The sequence below is a fragment of the Alligator sinensis genome, unplaced genomic scaffold (genome assembly GCF_000455745.1).
Source record: "Alligator sinensis unplaced genomic scaffold, ASM45574v1 scaffold1056_1, whole genome shotgun sequence".
NCBI lineage: Eukaryota > Metazoa > Chordata > Crocodylia > Alligatoridae > Alligator > Alligator sinensis.
Genome location: NW_005842818.1, coordinates 293,575 through 308,515, shown reverse-complemented (window position 1 = coordinate 308,515; position 14,941 = coordinate 293,575). Strand labels below are relative to the sequence as shown.

The following is a 14,941-nucleotide window of genomic DNA, read 5'->3' as shown; positions in this document are numbered from 1 at the left end:
AAAATAACAAGGGCTAAATGGTCCTCACCTCAAATCCCAAGCTGGCTGCGTAGTCTCAGTCCTCATCCAGTCGCGGCACATGGCATAAAAGACAGAGTGATGCCAGTTTAGCTGGCTGGGGTCCTGCCAGGCTTTACCCTCTTATATTTCCTTTAAGGACAACACAAAGCAGGACAAGGCGGATGAAAAGCTTTTCTGAACCGTGATCGCTATTAACTACGATACTGCCATGTGTTTCAGTCCCGGGAAACCCGAGTGCCAACAGTGCTCCAAGCACCACATATACACAGACAGAGCTGAAACACACTGAGAGCATTAAAACAGACAGATAGAAATGTAAAATGACATCTTTATACTATGCCACGTGCTGTCAAAGGCAGACATGTTCAAACTTGGGTGCTTAGACAACTTGGTTCACGTGAAAGCCTCTCCGCTGGACTGGCTCCACAGCATCCAGCGCAAAGGAGACTCAAAATGATTGACTTGTAGTGGGGAAATAACACTCACCAGGAGAGACCTGGTTTTTCAGAGATGCACGGGCAGCCCCTGGAGGCAGTGGGTTTCCCATACACTGGGAGAAGCTTGTCACTGCTACACGGGTGCCTCGCTACCAGTGTGGGCCTGTGACTTGAGCCAACCAAGTTTGCAAACGATGCCTTGGCCCATTGCTTTAGGAAAAACTTGTTTAGCAACAGCTGAGTTGGCAACCTCTTGCTGACCTGGGAAAGATCTACAGGGGCACATGCCCAACTGGGATAAATGAGCATAGGTCCCTCAAAGTCAACTGAGAGGAGCTGAGGACCCACCTCCAAATCCATAAAGGACAAGCACGTTCTTCAGTGCATCTGCCAGACCAAATGGCCCCTCTGCTCCAGCCCAGAAAGACAGCGGGTGAATACGGTGTACAAAGCCCAGATGCATCCTTGAGGTCCTCAATGCTTCTCAGAGGTACAATAAAGGTTTTATGTTCATACTTGCTCTACTCAGAGTGCACGTCTACACACGTGCTTTACTGCACAGCAGACTAATTAACTGCACAGTAAAGCATCACTGTCTACACATCTGCCACAATTACGATGCAGATTAATTTACCCCGGCATAGGATAGTCCCATCACACACGGATACTATCCGACGGAAGAGTAAATGATTGCGCTTTGACGTACATGTAGATGGTGACGTCAGGATTAGTTTACTCTGGCTCAAATTGCACCGGATTTTATTGAGTTGCAGTAATTGCACGTGTAGACGTGCCCGCTGGACACAAGAATGTTAATTGCTTTCAGCCAGCCAAGGTGTTGCCTGACGGTGGGGACAGAGTTTAGAGCCCAGACATGGACGGGGTCTTTCTCACTGAAGCTGATCGTAGGAAGCCTGAGCTGTCAGATTCTCCTTTGCTGCTGACACCTCCCTTCCCACCCAAGCGCTTGGGGTATTAATACAACTAGCAATGAGGCTGGAGGAAGGTCTCATTTTCTTTCCAGGAATGTAGGTACCCCTTGCAATGAATAGCAATGAGCCCCTAATAAATGAGAGAACGGCTGGCCAGGGGGCAAGAAACAGCGCTGTGCTACAAACAGTTAATTCGTTGGTCTTGCGCGGGTGGGTTTTTTTGCAGACACAGAGTCCGGGCGACACCGTGTTTATACTGGACTGGCTTGGAGCACAGCTGCTCCGATCAAATAACTCCCCTGGAAGCCAAAGCTAATAAACTCCTCCAGCCGTGGCCAGCGGTGCGCAGGGAGCAAAACCCTTGCACGGTGCTAGCCGTTAAAGGCAAGGAGACACAGCCCCAAGCCACATCTGCAGCTGGCCTGCCCTGAAGCTCAGGCAGTGTTTGGCTTGGAGGATGTTCCCTAGACCTCTCCCTGCACAGACGGGTCCATCCTGAGGCTGGGTGCGTGGGGAGAAGTGGCCCGCGGAAGTGGGAAGCCAAACTGTGCTTACAGTCCTGATTCCTCCCTCCCTCCCCAGTGCCCTGGCAGGAGCTGAAAGGGATGAATGTAGAGCCCCAGCTGCGCCTGATGAAAGGAAGGCTGCTCCAGCGGTGGTTTGGTTTTATTGGCACTGGCCACGCACTTTAATTGGGCGTTCATATTTCTCCAAAGCAAGGGAAGCTGCCTAATAGCAAAGAACCCAACGGAAAGCTGAAGCAAAGGGTGTAACCTGCACAGCCCAGGCAGGGAGATGCAGACAGCAATGAGATCTGGCATTGGGTGGGGCCTTTCATACCAAACCATCCCACGACTGGTGCCCTACCTTAGCAGTCGGTGCCAATGCCCTGGAGCCGGCCGCAGGGGCTCGCTGAGAAAAGAGGCTGTGAGCTCTCCACTCCTCAGAGATGACCCTTCTTCTGGATTCCTCGTCTGGGGATCTTAGGACCCGAAATTCAGGTGCTTGGACTCTCCACCTGGGAGGCTGCAGAGGGACATCGGGAAGGTGCAGCCACCCTGCCATTCCAGTAGGACCAAATAAGAGGGGCTTTCTGCAAGAGCAAAGGCCTGTTGCAATGACCTGCGTGGTCCTGGATGCATGGGCATAAACAGCCCATTCCCCTCCTGTTTTCTGGTCTCCTTTGCCCTAAACAACAGGACTGGGGTAAACTGCTATGGCCATGTGGTGCTGACACTCCAACAGGCAACTAAGTCATTGGAGTTACACCCATGATCCCCACTTGGCCCATGTGTTTTAGGGTCAGGAAGTCCTTGGCTTCCTCAAGGCACAGGCAGAGCTCCATGAGCACCTGCAAGAGATTTATAAAAGCAGCCCCTTGCATGATTGGTAGCATGGCTGAGTGGCTAGAGCGCTGGATCAGGGCCCAGAAGACCCAGGGATCTACTCCTACCATTGGCCCTACTGGGTGACCAGGGATGACACTACCTCTCCTTGCTGCAGCTTCCCCTGACAATAAAACACTTTGAGACTGGCTGGTGAAAAGCATAGGAAAGAGGATTAGCATGCCGTCCCATACTGGACCAGGAACAAGCGCTTCCTAAGTCCAGGCTGGGCCCAAGCAACGCATATACACGTACTAACTTTCTGATGGTTAAGCCAGTTTAACTTTTTGAAGTCAACTTAACTGTCAGAGCATACACTTGTAGGTGGAGCAGAGTCAACTTAAATACAGGTGTATTATCTTGAGTCGCATTAGTTAAGTCGACTTAGCTCACAAGATGGCTGCCACCATGTCAAGGAGTTGAATGTGTATACGCTCCAACACAGCTTAACTTAAGTTGACTTACTTAAGCCACTTTATTTTAAGTCGACTTAGTATGTCTGTATACACCCCAAATTGATACCTATGAGGAAGCCACCAAGTTCTTTAATCTCCAGGCCTGGTGCCTTTGTCACCTAGGTGGCTTGCAGGCCAACACAGAGTAGGTGCATACCATCTCCACGGCGGTCTCCAGACCAACACCAAGAAATAAACCCTGCCCCTCCACCACTCCTGTCTAGCCTCAAAAGCTCTAGGGCAGTGGTTCTCAATCTTTTTAGACTCAAAACACCCCTGTTAGATTCAAGTTACTCCCTGAAAAATGCCAGTTCTTAGGTTTCACTTTTTTAACTACAGAAAAATAATGTTTTCTGTTGCAAAGAACTGAAAAAGCCCACAGCAGTTCAGGATGTTTTAAAGAAAATGAATTCAGATTTGCAATCTCTGGGTTTACCTTGGGAATCATGTTTGAATCATAAATCACCTAACATTATTTCGCATCACTGCTGTAGGGCGAAAGGAGACAACCGGTGACATCACAGAAGACACAAGATACCAGAAGTAAAACAGTTGAAAAGGGAAAGGATTTTAAGATCAGGCTGCTGGAAAGAGTCTGGGTTTTGCTAATACCTGTTCAAATACAATGACAAAAATTCACATTTTGGATAAAATAAACTTTTGCAAAAATAATTAGATGCCCTTATGCCCTCAGTTAAGCTGGTAGGGTCCACCATCAACAGACACACTATAATTTCTCTAGCAAACCCAGGGAAGACTATACTTGATGATCCTGATATTTCCAATGTAGAAATCCAAGCACAATGATGATTAAAAATAAAGAAACCCAAACTCCCCTAACCATTGTTATACCATGCATCAGGCAAAAACAGGGAACAAACACACAATTTTTAAAATAGGCGCTCACCCACTTAACACTGGTTTAACATGCCAGGCTGCTCTGACAACATGTTTCCAACATGTAACCTAGTGCAGCAGGGGAAGGGTAGGATCAAGTTGGCAGGGTGAGGGGAAGGGACCACTAATTCATTCCCCAGGGCTAGTTCCCAGCATGGAGGGATGCAAAAACCACCGAAGTAAATGAGGCAGGTGTCCTTGGAGGTTTTCACACCTTCTGCACTATTAAAGAGTTGTTCACATCTTGGTTTTCATATTTTCTGCACTATCAAAGACAGGCGTTCTCATCTTGGTAGGCTAAGACATGCTACAGCGGCACTGACGGGACTAGGGCTCTTTGGTACAGCACGCATGAAGTGCCCCGGTACTTTCAAATTTCGTGCACATGGTATCTCACACCTAAGGAAGACTATATTGGCCTGTCCAAACTGCAGGTCTCAGGGAAGATAGGCTAACCCACACTGCACCCACATGAGTCCTCTCAGGCACTCCAAACCCAGGAGTTTGCCAGTGAAGCTTGCTTTGGGCTCATCCCCACTCCCAAGTCCGGCCAAGATTGAGGGCTCAAGAGCAGGCACTGGGATGAGGCTGAAAGAGCCCCTCGGAGGCCACGAGAAAAGCACTGCAGCCAGAGGAGGTGGAATTAGGAGAGGACCGTGTTCAGCAGCGGGAGAATGAAGCACGGCTCCACAACCAGCTTGGTTATGAAAGATGAAAGTGGCTGGGATGTTTGTAGAGGGGACGGGATGATAAGAGAAGGGAGTTCTGGCTCTCCAGGCAAGGTGCGTGATGTGCAGAGCTGCTTGTGGTCCCCGGGTTGCAGTGCAGAGTTGGGGGTGTTTGCTTTTCACAGGCTTCTGGGCTTTGTTGATCGCCACCCAGGACCAGGAAGGATTTTTTTTTACCCCTTCTGATTGTTACAGGGGCCTGGGGGCTGTTTCGTCTTCCTCAGATGCACTGGGTTCAGGCCACAGCCAAGGCTGAGGATTGTGACTGGGGTGTGCCAAAGCTCCTGCTGGGACTTATACAACCCAGAGATGCCTTGCAAGAGGGTCTTGCTCCTCCACTCAAGGTCTAACTGATCACCACATTTGGGATCAGGAAGAAATTTTACCCCATGGTCAGATCAGCATGGGCCAGGGGTTTCCACCTTCCTCTGTAGGGGGGAAATGGTCGTCTTCCTTGCATCTCAGGCCTATCTTAATACATGACTTCCTGTCTTTGCAGTGACAAGACAATGACAGGACCCTCCTCCCTGTTTCACTGGTAGCGAGTTAAAGGGCATTTTTGACAGTAGTTGTGTGTGCGGGTAGTTCCTGAAGTTATTAAGAGCAGGTTCAGCTAAGCCTTCTCTAGGATGGGTTATTTAGGGATGATCCTGCCTTGAGCAGGAGGCTGGACAAGAGGATCTCCAGTAGGCCACGCCATCCCTACTTTTTCTGTGATCCTAACCTCATGGGTGAGCTTCCAGGTCGGGTCTGTCTGTGGACTCGGGTGGGCGACGTCACCAGGACATGTTGCTGTCATGGTACAGACATGCCCTAACACTTGAGCTTGGCTTCTAACCTTGCCTGCAAGGTCAAGGTCTCAAAGGACGCCGTGAATCCCAAAGCGACAACACGCAGCTGTCGAGCGGGCATTCAAGCCTGCTGCTTCTCCAGTGCATTTGCATCCACCGAAGCTCCAGAAACAAGAGGCAGCCTCAAAGGAAAAAAAAATCCTCCCTCGGGCTCCTCCCTGCAGTCATTTCTCCCTGCAACCTATCCACATACACGTGGAAAGGTTTCTTGTCAAGCTACACAGGGCTCATAGAAACTCCTCAGAGAATACAGCTTCACTCCTCAAGATGAGGGGCCCCAAAACTGCTTAGAGCAGATGGCACACCCATGGTCTGCAACTAATATGACACAGGATGGAGGTGGCTGCAGCAGCTACTCAAGAAGCAGATGGAGCATTAGTTACCTTAGGCCTGGGTGAGGCAGCCAGCTGCTGCTTTTACTGGCATAGCTAGGATCCATGCCCCCATTATGGCAGCTATACCCCTGGCATGGACATGGCTCTGCCAACAGAAGAGACCTTTTGTCAACTCTGCTAATGGCTTTCAGGGAGCAGCTGTAGAGACACCAGTAGAAAAGGCCCTTCCGTCAGCCGACGCTCCATCTCCCCGAGGAGGCTCCATCAGCATATCTATGATGGCAGGAGCTCCATAGTGTAGACAAGACCTCAGCCATGGTGCCCAATCCCAAGGCCAGTGAAGCCAATGAGAAGTCACCCCTTGTTTTGGAGGAGTTCTGGATCAGGCACGTGGGCAGTGCAGCATCACGCAGCCAGGCTCGATGGGTGGCTCGCAGCCCACAGGCTGGCAACTCCTGCCTTGAAAATGTAATTCTTATCTAATGAGGCTACCCAGCTCGTTAAACACCTCCATCTCTGCATTTAACAGCTATCCCTCCAGAAACACAAGGCGCTACATAACAGACTCCAAAGGGTATAACAGTCAAATGGGATCTCCGGTATAAAGTACTGCTCACTAAATCTGTATCTACTCCTTTGCTAAGTTGCTGTCTTTGCCAAGACTTTTGCTGATGGGGTAGGACAGGGAGGAAAGTGCAGTCTCATAAATAGTATTTACACCAATTAAAATAAATTAAAAGTTGCTTTTTCTAGGAAGAGAAAAAGGGAGAAAGAGACGGATACTTCCACATGGGTACGTCCAGAAATACTGTCCTTCATGATCAGCTTCTTGCTCTGTCAGTTGTATGAGAGGTACTGGATTAATCGTGGAGGGATATTTAATTTGGCGATCTTGTGTAGCCCTCGCTGGCCGGCAGCTTTCCTCAGGACCACTCTACAGAGCTGGGACAAGCTCAGGGGGGTTTCTGAAATGACAAAGGACATCCATAGAGTTACTCTTCCAGCTTAGCAGAAGCCTGGCCGTCCTGCCAAAGCCACAGTTCTCCAAGGGCTGGCAGGGGCGAATTTCATTCAAGCCAGGGACAATTTTGGATGCAAACTGGAAGCTGCCTCTGTTTAGTGTAGGTCTGAACACAAGGTGGGCATTGCACTGGAAGGGAAATGCAGTAGGAACAGCTCTCAAATCTCTTTCACCATGCCCAAAACCCAGCCAGTCCTACTTGCTACATACACAATGCAACATTCCCTATCCCCTCCCGCTGGTGCCCCAGCCCAAAACCAGTCTGCTAAAGGGGCTGGATTCATCAGTCTATATTGATCAAGGCCTGAAGGGACCCTTAAACTGGTCTAATCTCCTGTCTGTCATGAGCCAGTTCCAGTTACCCATACACTGAGTGCAGGCACCCGTGCTTGGCCAAAGTATAACTTCCATTAACACTCTTCTTCTTGCCTTGATGACATAAAGAAATAGCAAATGCATCACCTCCCTCAGTGGCGTGTTCTCTTAGTTGATCACCTCGTGCATTAAAAATTTGTGCTCGGCTTCCAACTGGAATTAGTTGGACTTCAGCTCCCAGCCACTGGTTCTTGCTCTTTCTCCACCAAAGAGCCCTTTACCCTCTCTGTACTTGAAGGTAATTAGACACTATGATAAAATCAAGACAAGGATGATTGAGTCCTTTTCTTTCAATGAAATCCCTACCTCTGAGCTTCTGTCAGTCTCTCCAGTGTTGCAGTAAAATTGTGGTAAAATTACACTTTCTTGTGACTCCCCTGAATATAAATCCAAGAATCCCATCAGCCACAGCCCCTGGGATCTCATGTCCATCTCTTTGCCCACCATTCCCACTCCAGACTCTCTGCTTTGCAGGATCTAGTGCCCATTTGAAAGGTCTGGCCCGCAGCCCTGATTCCTAGGTGTGTAATGCTGCATTGGTCACACGCACATACACCCCTTTCCTCTCCCATTCTTCATCACCTACAGACCTGAGGCTTATTCACATGGAAAGCTCCCCGGGGCACTGCATCACACCGAGGCAGAGATTGTGACTGAATACACGACACCTGCCCCAGAGAGAGCATGGAGATATCATGCCGTTGTCACAGTCACGAGACAGAGGCACGAGCTCCCAGACTCAGGGTACCCATGTCAGAACGAGCCCAACACCAGTAACAATCAGAGGAAAGTCCTGCCCAAGGTGTACAGCAAGGAGAAAGGCTGCTACTCAGGAGTAGAGAAGTCAGTGAATAAGGAAGTTATGAGCCAGGGAAAAAATGGTCCCATACTCCTGATTTTAAAGGCAGAAGGGATGGTTAGGATAGCCTGGTTTGCTGAAGGTGAGGCAATGCCTTGCATGGCAGAGGGAGACTTACTTTCGTAGAATTCGAAGCACTTTGCGCTCGGACTGCTGCTCCACGTGTAGTCCGATGGCTTCTTTCCCCGGTTGTCCCTGGCATAAATGTTTCCTCCAAATTCAATCAGCATCTCGACAAGATCCGCATTTTTCACCTTGGCCGCATGGTGGAGCGCTGTCTCGTGAAGTTTGGCTGCGTTCACATTTGCCCCTGAGGTAATCAACAAAATCACCCCTGTTAATTAAGGCTCCACCGACTCCTCAAGTCACCCCTGATCTGCGTAAATTATAGTGTAAATCACTTAAAACACCTCTGAGTAATCTGAGCAGCACCCTTAGCCAAATCCTACTGTTTTCTATGGTAAATGTCCTGTTTAAACTGAGTTAAGTTACTGATGGGGCTCAGCAGTTGACACCTCATTAAGGCTCACTGCCTTATTGGATGAGCTGTAGACAGTTAGGCACTGCTAAGCATATCTCATTAAGGCTAGCGAGCTTGTTATTCAGAACGCAGGTAGATGCAACTAATCCATCAAACACGTCTATGGTATACAGCACATGCAACTGGGAGACAAAAGCCTTCAGCTTCAGAGCTCATAGGATTATCAAACCACCATGGGTATTGAGCTATTCTTGGACACCCTATGAACCCACCAGATGTGATTTAGACCTCAATCTAGCCAGAGGCTGTCCCAGTTCATCTCAATGAGGTGTTCCCTCGGAAGTGGGATGATGACAAATTGAACTGCTTTCAGGGCTGGTTCTTTTAGCAGAAACCTCTGATTATTTGGGGATTGGAAAACCTGGGGGTCTGGAAGCCCTGCAGCCTACATCCATTATTTAGCAAATCTGCTTTGAAAGCTGGACTGCATCAGGTGAAGACAGAGGGCTGTCTTCATTCCTCCCACTGCTTTCTGTGTCTTTACCACTGGATGGATGGGGCTCGTGGTAGATCATCTCACTTCCTGGTAGGAACTGGCAAGACAACGTCCAAATGTCACTGGACTATGGAGGCACACGGTTCTGGAGATCTGGCTGAGATCCGCCTCTAGATCCCACTATGAGAGCATATGGATGGGGCGCTTGGATCATTTACAATCTTAGGATTATAGGGTCGGAAAGGACCTTGACAATCATCTAGACCACCTGCTATAATTTTACTTTGAACATTGACCAGACCAAGTTCATCTCCGGCATGACTCCAGTCCAATCCACAGTCACACTAGCAACCAATGTAGTCGCTGTTATTGTGTTATATGTCAAACTCGACTCTCTTTTGCCAGCTCTCCTCTTCCTATAACCTTAAAAAAGGCTAGCAGCACTGATACAACAATTCAGCAGCAACACTGTTGGAAAGATAGTGTGAAAACGTGACCCTGGGCTGTGGGAGTGTTTTGGGCTTTTTTTCATAAAGCCAGAATAGGCACATGCCAATGAACTAAATAAGGCTAAAAACAGATGTCAGGTTTTTCCATAGGATTTTTCCAGGGACAAAGCCTTTTATTCTAGGATCCTACAGCCCATTGTCCCACATTAAGTACCTGTGAAGTATCTGAGATAACAGCTTGTCATTTAAGCTGCACCTGTGTGTGAACAACTGCCCCCCACCCTGTGTGTTTCTATGAGAGTCAAAGCAGGGGACAATCAGACCTGGAATAAACCCAACATCTGTTTTTACCCTGAGAGAGTTCAAGACTTGGATATTCACTTGAATATTGGAAGCCTTTGGAAAAAGCTACAGCAGGAGAATTGCTCTGCGCAAAAAAGGCAAGCTTCTGCACACAGAGAGTGCAGACAGAAGTTACATTTGTCCGTGTTCGGCCCCCAAAAAGTGCTCTACAGCCATGCCATGAAAACACATGCACGGCTGCAGAGTACTTTAAAAGTGGTTGATCATACAACAAATTAACCTTCATCAAATGAGGGATCAGATGAAGCTCCCCACTTTGGATCACCTTAGGGAACTTCTGTTCCTTCCAGTCAATCAATCCTGCGGTTGGTGCTGGGCTGATGCAGCCAAGTCCTGCACCCAGTACTGTCTGCAGGAAGGGAGGAGGGAGAGGGAAAGGGGAGTGAATTGTGGGCTGGGCAAGTGGATTGGAGCTTCCATGCCTCAGGCTCCCTGACCTTCAGCTCAGGCCAGGCAAACCTCAGCCTGCAACTTGCTCCCCCTCCCGTCTCCCCCTTCCCTTCCTGTAGACACCATTGGAGCTGGGAGTGGGGGTCGGGGCTGGGGGAAAGGGGCGGCTACTCCACTGCAGGCAGGCTACCTGGGCTCCTGCAGCCAGGCTGTCTCTCTCCCACCTCCACCCAACAGGCAAATGTCTGTTGGGTCAGGAACAGCGCTCTAACTCATGGCACTTTAAGCAAAGCGCGTGAGTTAACAGTAGGGGCCTGCACATCTATCAGCTCCCATAATTATTCCTCCCTGGCAAACACTACCTGAACAGAAACAGGCCTGTTTTAGCAGATCTATTAACAAATGAGCAAGCTTAGCTTGCCTCCTGAGCAATAGGGAAGGGTGCAGAAGGAAAAGCATTGCAAACACAGCATCGTGTCCCAAATACATTGCAATAAACATGGCCCAGCTGCCCCACCTGCATTGAGGAGTAACTTCACACAGTCCAGATGCTCCCGGGCACACGCTACATGCAGTGGCGTTCCAAAGTGGCAGTCATGAGCCTCCAGATTGGCACCCACGTCGATGAGGAGTTTCACACACTCTGAACTGCCTTTAGGAAAAGAAGAGAAGAGTGAGGGAGCAGGCTGGCTTTGATGGAAACATCTAACTGCGTTTCCTTTGCCTTGACCTAAGTGTGCCCTGTTTAACACTTAGGACAAGGAGTGCAAATACAAAAGGTGTGAGCTTATTTCCCCACCCTGTTGTGCTACATATATCAGGCTGCGGCAGGGCCTTCCACAGGAAGTGCTGGAAGTTCTGGTGCACAGTCGTTTGGAAACAGCCTAAACTGCAGACAGACTATAGCAGAGCGCATAGATGTTGCAATGGGCAAAAGCTGGACTCTATGATCTAACAGGGCTGCACCTTGGCAGGAAAGAATATTAGGAAAACCTCTCTCACGAGAAGGGTAGTGAAGCACTGGAAAGGTTACCCAAAGACACTGTGGCATCTCCATCCTTGGAGGTTTTGAAGACCTGGCTAGACAAAGTCTTGGCTGAGATAATGTAGTTGGGTCTGGTCCTGCTTTGAGCAGGGGGTTGACCTCCTGAGGTCCCTTCCAAGCCTCATTTTCTATGATTCTATTATTTGAAAGCTAATACCAAGAGTTTTAACAATTTGGAGTCTAAAGTGATGCAAGTCAGCAACTGCCTGGTTTTCAAAAGCGCTGAGCGCCTGACAGCTCCCACTGACCTCAGAGTTAGTGGCAAATCTTGTTTCTAGCAAAAGAAAGGATGGAAAAAAAGAAAGCCAAAGTACAAAGAGATGAACAGACTTGCCTGAGGTCACACGGGGAGACTGACAGCAGGAAACCAAACCTTGAATCCTAGCCTGTCACCTTAACCAGAAGAACAACCTTCCTCTTAGCTCAAGCCTGATTGAAGCTGGAACATCACAAGTGGAGACTGAGCAGGTCCAAGCTTTCAACTTCTCTCAAGGGACATGAAAACCTGATAAATAGCAGGAGTGGTTGAATCATGCTAGGGTTTGGTGGCACGCTTCATACCGATCGTTTCTTTATGCGCTCAGTCCTGCCAGGCTATTCATTCAGCAGGAGCCAACCTACAACTGGTCTTTGCACCATGCAATGAGAGTAATGCCAGGAGAAGACGATAGCGATGTTCCACTGGCGACAGGCCAATGAATCACAGGCTCTTACAGTCACACCAGGCTCTTTGCAGCTGTCCTCATCTGAGAGTAACCGATGCATTCACACAGCGGCTTTCAAAAGCGCTCACCATTCAGGCAGGCTTCATGGAGAGGGGAGGCCGTGTAGAGGGGTGGGTTCACCTTTGCCCCATGGGATAGCAGCACTTTTACACACTCTATGCTGCCGGAGGCGCAGGCGTCACAGAGCGGGGTGCTGCCATCTATGTTCCTGGCGTCCACCTGGAAGACACAAGGGCCACATTTGTTCAGAGGTTGCTCTCGGTTCAAGCCTGCTGGCCTGCAATTTTAACACTCGCTTTCTAATGCTGCAGGGTGTGGGATTGAGCAGGTAGCTTCTGCCACCAGCCTGGTTTGCATATGGCCCAGGCACTCAGGTTAACCTGAGCTCGCACTCCTGGAATAAAACCAAGAGAGGTGTTAAAGGATACAGCAATTCAATACAAAGCCTGCCAGGGAATCCACCCCAGGTGCTTTTCCCTGCTGCCCTCCAAGCCACTTGGGGTACATCAACCTGGCATAGTCCCTTGCCCAGCAAATACCTGCACTGGCTTGGATCATAGAAGCCGTATAGTGGTATTAATGCAGCACTCCACCAGGGCTAATGCACCCAGCTTCTCCAGACAAATGCACCCTGCTTCCACGACCTGAACTAGCTCATTTGGAGTGTGCACTATGCCATATTGTGATGTTAGGATTGCTTTGGATAGCAGACCTGGAACGGACACATCTCAAAGAGTGAGAGTCCACTCCCGCTAAGACCTGCAAGGCAAATAGTACCCTCCATCCCTACTAATTTTCTAGCTTACTGTGAGGCTAGTGTAGCTAAGCTTTCCCCTCCGGGAGACGCAGATGTTATTATTTAACTGAGCTTGTAGATATTCCCCATGAATATACCAAATCCAACAGCCATCAGCCCAGCTGCTGGCACTTGCGCCAGACACCAACCTGGGCCCCGGCTGCCAGCAGGAGCTGCACGCACTGCGTCTGCCCTCTCAGGCTTGCCTCATGCAGGGGGGTGATGGAGTCATAGGTGACCACGTTCACGCAGGCCCCGTTTTCTATCAGCTGCTGCAACTGCAGGATCTCCCCTTGCCTGGCGGCTTCGTGGACCGGTGTCCGGTCAGCCCAGAAGTCTGGAGAGAGAAGGAAATGTGAATGATGGCTGGGAAAGCCTACTGGGCAGGAAGGTGTATGGGCCAGCAGCCAGAACAGTCTGAAAACCCAGAGGTTGGGGTCACTCTCCATCTCAATGGTTCAGTAGTCACCCGAAGCCCCTATCTCACTGGGGATGTCTGTGACACAGGACTCAGCAACCATATCTCAAATGCTTTGCAGTCCTCAGGTGCAGGTGTTCGCAGAGTACAAAGCATTACCATTATTTCAAGTTACCTCCGGGGCCAAATGGCCAGGCTGTCCCTGCTGGGGGGAGGATTTGCTTGCAGAGTTACCAGCGAAAGAAGAGCCCTAGGTGCTGTCAGCATAGGTCATGCAACCTTTAACGAACAGTTTCCCTCCACACAAATGCAGTTGTATCCCGCAGACCCAAAGCGAACAAGACAGTAGCATCGCTGACCTCAGTCGTAGTGGTGCACTGTCTGTCTCCAAGCATCGGCACAACGGGTCTGCCACACACCCCTGCTGCTAAGGACAAGAGTAGCCTGTATGGGGTTGACTGAATAAAAGCATGAAAAAGGCTCCAACTGGAAAACCAAGCCCTGCTGCTACCTGTCCCACCCTGCAATAGGTCTGCGTATAACTTTAGTCTGCAGAAGAAAAGATTGAGGGGGGATTTGATAGCAACCTTTAACTCCCTGCAGGGTGGATCCAAAGAGGATGGAGCCGGATTGATCTCGGTGGTGGCAGATGACAGAACAAGGAGCAATGGGCTCAAGTTGCAGCAAGGGAGGTTTAGGTTGGATATTAGGAAAAAAAATCCCACTAGGAGGGTGGTAATGCACTGGAATGGGTTACCTAGAGAGGTGGTGGACTCTCCATCCTTGGCAGGTTTTAAGACCCATGTAGACAAAGCCTTGGCTGGGACGATGTAGTTGGGGCTGGTCCTGCTTTGAGCAGGGGGTTGGACTAGATGTGACCCCGAGGTCCCTTCCACCTTCGTTTTCTATGATTCTGTATGGGCCAAGGCACATGGGTCTAGGGTGGGAGCAAGGGCATCACGACAGCGAGTTAGGATGTCTCATGATCCCCTTGCCCAAATCCCCTTCACCTTGGGGGCTATATCCCTTCCCAGCTGTATCCGCTACTAGGCTGAGGCTCTCCCACGACAGGCCTGGGGGACACCTCCTTGTGGGATGACTAAAAAGCAAGTGATGCAGCACGGGGAGTCAACGGGATGAAACAATGCAGATGGCTCCTTAGTAGGGGCTCCCAGAAAGGGGGGCCCGTCTTCAGCTGCCCCGCATTGCAGCTAGGGTATCTGGATCCTCGTTCCCGCACGTCGCCAGGAGCAAAGTGGGAGCTGCAGCCTCCGACGCGCCAGCGCCCACCCAAAACCCTCGTCCCCCAGAGTACAGAACTGCCCCGGAGCCGGCACATGAAGTCCTGCTGCAGGACCTGCGTGTGGTCAGGGTCGTGCCACGCTTGCCGGAACAAACTGGTCCTGCCTGTGGGCGCGGGGACGGGCCAGGACGGAGCAGGATCGTCGCCCCCGCAGCTCTCCGCATCCTGCCCCTACCCGC

The 14,941-nt window shown here is 50.0% G+C and overlaps 1 protein-coding gene across 1 annotated transcript in view; it reads right to left on the bottom strand.

The window, feature by feature from the left end:
* Positions 1-3,711: 3,711 nt before the first annotated feature.
* Positions 3,712-14,941, bottom strand: part of ASB13 (ankyrin repeat and SOCS box containing 13) — a 12,533-nt gene continuing 1,303 nt past the window's right edge. Inside the window, exons 2-6 of the mRNA XM_006035301.3 lie at positions 13,191-13,378; positions 12,314-12,464; positions 10,993-11,127; positions 8,415-8,606; positions 3,712-7,006 (exon numbers count right to left, since the gene is read on the bottom strand). Coding sequence (XP_006035363.1) covers positions 6,879-7,006; positions 8,415-8,606; positions 10,993-11,127; positions 12,314-12,464; positions 13,191-13,378 — 794 coding nt within the window. The 3' untranslated portion in view covers positions 3,712-6,878. The remainder of the gene's footprint in view (positions 7,007-8,414; positions 8,607-10,992; positions 11,128-12,313; positions 12,465-13,190; positions 13,379-14,941) is intronic.